The sequence below is a fragment of the Nestor notabilis genome, unplaced genomic scaffold (assembly GCF_000696875.1).
Source record: "Nestor notabilis isolate BGI_N333 unplaced genomic scaffold, ASM69687v1 Scaffold35766, whole genome shotgun sequence".
NCBI classification, from domain to species: domain Eukaryota; kingdom Metazoa; phylum Chordata; class Aves; order Psittaciformes; family Psittacidae; genus Nestor; species Nestor notabilis.
This window is the reverse complement of record NW_009933951.1, coordinates 1-6,617: the sequence shown is the minus strand read 5'-3', so window position 1 is coordinate 6,617 and position 6,617 is coordinate 1. Positions and strand designations below refer to the sequence as shown.

General features: G+C 39.2%; 1 protein-coding gene across 1 annotated transcript; it reads right to left on the bottom strand.

Moving 5' to 3' along the window:
• Window positions 1–1,094: 1,094 nt before the first annotated feature.
• PPM1F (protein phosphatase, Mg2+/Mn2+ dependent, 1F) lies at window positions 1,095–6,541 on the bottom strand. The gene is made up of 6 exons (XM_010017098.1): window positions 6,461–6,541; window positions 4,855–5,088; window positions 4,229–4,417; window positions 2,934–3,077; window positions 2,408–2,501; window positions 1,095–1,468 (listed from the first exon to the last, which is right to left on the bottom strand). Exons 1-6 carry the CDS (start codon window positions 6,539–6,541, stop codon window positions 1,095–1,097), a joined length of 1,116 nt encoding a protein of 371 aa, XP_010015400.1.
• Window positions 6,542–6,617: the final 76 nt, after the last annotated feature.

Below are 6,617 nucleotides of genomic sequence, written 5' to 3'. Positions count from 1 at the left end.
CATTAAACATTAGTATTGAAATAAAAAAGTCACATTTTAGAAACACTATAAACTGGCTCACCAGAATATGACAGAAAGCCAGCAATCCTTGGGTGAAATATTTAAGGCACTTGAGGGTAGTCAGTTTTTAAACCCAGGTAATAAAGACACGGCCACTTAAAAATTCTAATTTAAATAAAAAACACAACAAAATAAAGTAACACTGCAAAAAATTCCTCCAACTGTAAAGTTCAGTAAATAAACACTTAGAATAAAAATAAAATTCTCATTTGTTATAGTACACATAAAAGTGGCAGAAACAGCATATTTAACTGCTAGAGCACACATACTGTAAAGATCTATCTCAAATACAACAATAAGGGTCCTTTCTGTTCAGGTTGCCAAATAGCCACTAAAGCATGTTTTTTAGGGGAAAATAATCCAGTGCAGTTAAATATTAGATTCCAGTTTATATATCAGAGCATCCCAAAAAGCAGCTGATTTGCATCATTTTGCCTGGGATATTTCTAGTTAGCTTTCTTGCTCTTTCTCTGGAGCATTCAATCAGTTTTATTTTCTCCTCTCCATACAAACAAAATCAAATGTCTCTGTTTGAATGAAGAGGCCACATCATTCTCATTTCATCTTTGGTACAAAACAAAAGCAACTTACACAGTATAATGGTGTTACCCAGTCTCTCACACCAAGCCTGTTCCTGCAGACCACGCACAGTAACAAGCTTTCTGTCTGTCCTCCCAATCTCCAAACTAACACCACAATTAAATACAACATACAGCATTCTTTTTAAGCACTAATTTTCAATTTTCACTCAGAATTCACAAACAGGTTTTCTCACCCATTAGCTTATATGTATTATGGTTTCTTACCACTTCCAGGGCAGAGGGACATGACCAGCAGCCCTGGGACAAGTTTTAAAAGTCTGCTCCCAGAGATGAAATAGCTGTACAAATCTCCACGTCTGCTCAGTGTTTTTTGAAGGGAGAAGAAAGGAAGGAAAAGACAAATGGGAACTCGGTAAAAGGAGTCTTGCCTTTTTGTTAAATGTTTGTCCATTTGTCGTTTCTCTCCTGAATGTTCCGATTAAGCAGATTTTGTCACTGTGTGGCTGCTGCCTCACAGCTGAGGAAGTTAAAGGGTGAGCTCTGAGCATCATCACCAGCCCCTAGGCTCTTAGGGTCTTTGAGACAGTCTGCCAAGATGTCCTGAGGATCCCTCAAGAAGACCACCAGAACAGTGATGTTATCACTGGATCCATTTTCCTTTGCAGCAGCCACTAGTCTTTCTGCTGCTTTGAGACCCACTCCTTTGGTTTGCATTAAATGATCTAGGACCAAGTCTACAACCTCGTATGGCTTGACAGCATCAAAGAATCCATCGCAGGCGAGGAGCAAGTAATCTTCAGAACCAGTCAGCTCAAATGAATCTCCATCTGCATCACCTGAGATGTAGGGTTTCTGACATATGTCACCTAAGACAAACAATCAAAACAAAGGCTTTATTACTTCAAATTTTAACAGTTACTTCTTCAGCCACCAACTGATTTATCATCCTCAAGGTCAGAGAGATGATATTCCACAAGTACCACATGCAGGACAAAAGCAGGGAAAAGCTATGGAGTGAACCTGGAAGGCCTTTGTTTCCTTAAGAGTGCTTGGAACCTACCTAAATCCAGGGGGTTTCTAAGGAGTTACTCTAATTCATGCTTTCCTAATTTTGCAGAGAAACTAAGGAAACTTTCAGTTTTTTCTCTCTGAAATAAATTTGTGCAAGGAGACAAGTAGGCCTTCACTTTACAGGTGTGCCTCTTGTACAGCCTCCAGAATGCTATGAAAATAAGCTTTTTCTTAGCTATCCAGATACGCAGCACTTCTGTTTTGTACTACAATTAAAATGCCTCAATTTGCTGTTTGTTGTGTGATTTGAAGGAGGATGTAGTGATCTGACTTAAGAACTAAAGTAAGGAGACAGATATGTTAATATGAAAGTGGACAAAAAATGCCAGAAAGCAGACATTCAGACACATAAAGAAAGCTAGATGAACATTTATTACTTCCCCCGCTTTTACAAATGGAATACTCTGCAATTGTTTAGCTACTGTAGAACATCACAGTATCAAAGACATTTACAAGAAGCAAAAGACTTAGAAGTATAAAACAATTAGGACTGTCATGGCTAGTATGGAAAATAAACCAATATTCTATGCTTATGGTAAGCCCAATAAGACTACATAGCTGCAAGCTATGTAAGTTATATAGCTGTAAGATAGCCTTATGGCAAAGACAGTAAGAGTGATTCACTACTTGGTCAATGATGAGCAAAATGTCATTTACAGTAAACATACTGTCTCAGGTGGTAAGTTTTAATCAAATTTAAGCTGAACTCTACTAAGTCTGGTGGTTTATCTTACCAATTGCTCTGGAAACAGCCAAGGTACCATTAACCCGCCAGCAGTCCATATAGGTCACACAACCACCCAGAGTCTCAATACGTGCTCTCTCATCCTGAAAAACAGTAGAAAACAATTTTTATACTGAAAGCCTACTCATGGCTTACTGACCTTGTTGTTATCCAGTCAAGGAGGGAAAAAAAGACAAACCCCAAAACCGAAAGCTGCTTCAGCTTCTGCATTCATACTCTGATTATAGCAAACACACGTATCAGAATCTAGCTTGGAAACAAGCACTTCAGATTACCAGAAACAACCCACCTACTTCCCAACCATACCATGGCTTGTCCACAAAAAAAGCAGAATTCCTAAGTTTTTGTATCATCATGTTCTTTCCCGTATTGATGAGTACCCTTTCCTGCCACTTCTTCCCATATGCAATTATGTAAAGTACCAAACACTTCACTTAAGAAGGCTTGATTCCAAAAGGTTTCAAGAGAGATTCTAACAACATATGCATGAGAAGGAAAAAACAAGTCAGACTTACTTCTCTTTCTGGTTTGTGAGGTTCCATTAACGTCACAGCTTTTCCTTGCTGCACAAGCATTACCTGCGAGTCCCCTAGCCATGCTATGTATAGCTTGTTCCCTACAATCAATGCAGATACACCTGTTGTACCACTCCGCAGCTTCTACGGAAGAAAACAGGTATGTTAGGTGAATATTCAACAAGCTCTAGTAGGTTACATGGCAATATTGCAGACCTAGGTTTAACCACACTTAAATGCAGCAGAATAGACCTGCCAATCATAATTCAGGTACCTGAATAAAAGGTACAAGTATTAGGACAGACTTGAATTAAACTATTTACATATCTCAACATGCAGATGGCTAATACTGCCTCTGTTACATTCTTCCTTCTCTGTTATTAATTCCAAAACTGATTTAGGAGACTAAGACCTCTGCTGTTTGAACACAAAGAGAATATAAAAAGGAAAACAAAAAGGATCTGAATTTCAGTAGTACAAACATTTCACAAACACACACAGGTCTCCCCAATCCATTTCACATTCTCTACCACTAGCAACTACAGACACCTTGCTCCACATACATCCCCTTAACCTTCATCATTTAAATAATGATGTCAACAAATGAGGGAACTGTCCTAGATTCCCTGTAAAGATTAGTGAGAGTTTGACCTCATGAAGATGCTGGTCCCTCTTTTGTACCTGACAGAAATTAAGGTATTAGCAATGAATACTTCCATATTCAGTTACTGCTATAATAAAAGTGTTAAAGAGTTATTACTAAAAGTTATTAAACTGTATAATAAAACATCCTCCAATTACGTAGATTTGAAGAAAGAAATGATCATCATACAACTTGATTCAAAGCTGATCAATAATCTTAATGAACTGAAGAGCCCGATTTAAATCATAGAATACATTTTTCATCTTACAACCTCCTATGACATTAATGGTGGGACAAGAAAGAGGAACACAGTCACTGGATTACCAGGAAGAGGACAACAGAACATCCAGAAGCTGCCTAATTTAGGCAAAAAGGGAGCAGAGCGTTCTCTCAACTAATTAATATGTCAGAATCATTTAAACCACTTAACACTTCTTTTCAATCACTCATCTTGAACTTGCAAAAACTGTCATTTTGTTTTTCCTCAAAAAAAGAAATATTTTGATCAAAGAAAATCTTTACATGTAGCATAATTTCATAAAGAGGTCAGTGATTCAAAGAAACTGTACTGCCAGAATTTTCTGGATAATACCATGTTGTCCAACAGTTCCCAGTGTTATTTAAGCACAATGGAATTAATCTACCCACTCACCTCTCGCTTGGCTTTGAAAAGAAACATTTCATCTGTCTTCTGGAAAGAGCATTTCAAGGCCTCAGCTGGATTCTTAACAATCTCTTCGTGTAGTCCAACATTTACATGTAAATGGGTTGCTGAATAATTGGCAGCATCCACTCCACCATGGCCATCAAATACCGCAAAGAAAGCACGATCAGTGTCATCCTTTTGTGGGGAGGGAGAGAGAAGAAGAGATATTCATGTTCAAAACCAAAATAGCTCATAGACTGCTACCAGCCAGCAAAGATTCTTTATTCTGGGCCTTCTTCCATACAACTTTGCATGGGTAAGGGCAATTTAAGTCAGTTTACACATGTGCAAAATGGATCAAGTGGGTACTTTGCAGGGGACTTCTCTTTGTTTGCTGCCAGTCGTTTAATATCCTTAAAATTAATCTGGAATTGAATCAGCAGACAGCTAGTTATGTAGTCCCACTGGAGCTTCATTAATTGGCACTTACACAATGGCTGTTCTCCCCCTTCTTTTCTTAATATACGTTACCTCAGTCACAAGAACATTGTAACTCCAGCAACATAACACTAGGTGAACTTCCCCTACGACATAAAACCCAAGGTCACAAGATCCTTCTTCATCAGACTTACTGATAAACCGAAGAGCTGGTTGAACTCTGGGAGCAGAACGTGGCGGTCCTCCATTTTCCTCCGGGTGTTACGGATTGCATGGATGGAAACAAGCAGGAACCGTTTCAGTGGTCTCAGTGGTGGCAACTGCTTCTGCCACTCACAGCAAACATCCCGAAGCTTGTTAAAGAAGCAGCGCTGCAATGACTCTCCGTCCAGCACTGACAGCACAAAGACAAAGAGTAAGTTGCGTGCCTATTTTCCTACATTACCCCATCTTTTGGCCTGTCTTTCCTTCAAGTTTCTTTCCTTAGGTCTATATACACACAGTCAGCACTCTGCCTTTACAGGCTCTGCAAGAATTAAAATAGGCTTCTGAGAATGATGGGGAGAGAAAGTTGCAAGGGAAAACAGTAACATTAAAGATAAGGAAAGCTACTTACTCATTCTTTCAAAAAGGAGGGTTATCAAGTAGGTGATTACATCACAAAAATCATAACAAAGACCCCAAAAATCAATCTGGTATATTAGACATAAATGTTATTATTATGTAAATGAAGTTAACAAGATTTAGTGGTAGGAATACATCCCTACCAAAAAAAAAAAAAACCAAAACACCAAAACCAAACCCAACCAACCAAAAAAAACCCCCACAACAAGCCAAAAAACCCAAAAACAACCAACCAAAAAAAACCCCACCCAAGTGGGCAGGAAAGCCTTAAGATAAGAGACTGCCGCTGTCTTGGACACAAGGGTTGAAAACCATTAGCTGGGCTTTGACTCAGGTTATGTCCTACTGAACCACTTCCACTGAAACAACAAGGAAGCCTGAGAATTTTTGCTGAGATCAATAGCTCAACTCATAGCTGAGCTGAAGAGATGAGAATTTTAAGCTGTTGTCTTTATGTTTTTAAAAACATGTGGCTGTAGGAGCCAGAGGACAGGAGAACACTTCCGCAACTTTCCTGCTCTGTCATTACAGAGCACGACTATAAACACCCACTGAGCAGAGTGTGAAAAGCTCCAGCCAGACACTCAAATCCTTTCCTGGATAGGTCCCAAAGATCAATTAATCCAAACTTATTGTTCATCAGACTGAATGCTTCAGTGTTTAGCACTGTGTCTAGCTTTGCAATGCAGTCTCTCAGAATACGTAATAATATAAAGTTTTGCTATTTGAATAAGAACCCTCAATGCTGAATCAACTAACTTCAGAAAGCATCCAAAAGAGCAAAAGTAATTTGCTGCTCACTAATGTGCTTCCTAAAGAACCACAGTACATGCACTATGTTTTCTATTTTACACTGACTCCTGCTAACACTGCTAGCATTAAAGCTTCCTCAGAATTTCCTTTCGTAACTCTTGGATCTCAAACAAGACTTTTCTCTTTCTCAGCAACACTGGATGGCCAATGAAATATTTGTGCTGAAAACCTATATAATTATCAAATGTAGGTTACAATCTGATGTTCCTTATTTTCCTATAAAGGCCAAGCAATAGCAAATAAAGATATATTACTGGTATACAAAGTCACAATGCGGTAAGAATTAATTCTTTCTGATGCAAGAGAGACAGTAAGAAAGATGTTTTTATATCACCTTCGGCAATGGCATGTCTTACCACATGCCTTATGGCCACTGTTAGTCGCAGTGAAACCCGTGCGATTGCTCTCAGACAGGAGAACGGGGAGTATGACCCTACGGAACATATTTGCGGGCTGGTTCTGTGCGGAGGTGCCGGGAAGCTCCAGCCCCAGCAGAGCCGGGCCGGGCCTGGTCTCCGGG

Bases quoted from the DNA above. Each gene is read 5' to 3' on its own strand.
- PPM1F (XM_010017098.1), bottom strand. From the start codon at position 6,541: ATGTTCCGTAGGGTCATACTCCCCGTTCTCCTGTCTGAGAGCAATCGC. The intron at 5,089-6,460 runs GCATGTGGTAAG...GTAGGAAAATAG, and splicing joins CGACTAACAGTGGCCATAAG to GCACGCAACTTACTCTTTGT. The intron at 1,469-2,407 runs GTAAGATAAACC...TGTTTGTCTTAG, and splicing joins GGCTGTTTCCAGAGCAATTG to GTGACATATGTCAGAAACCC.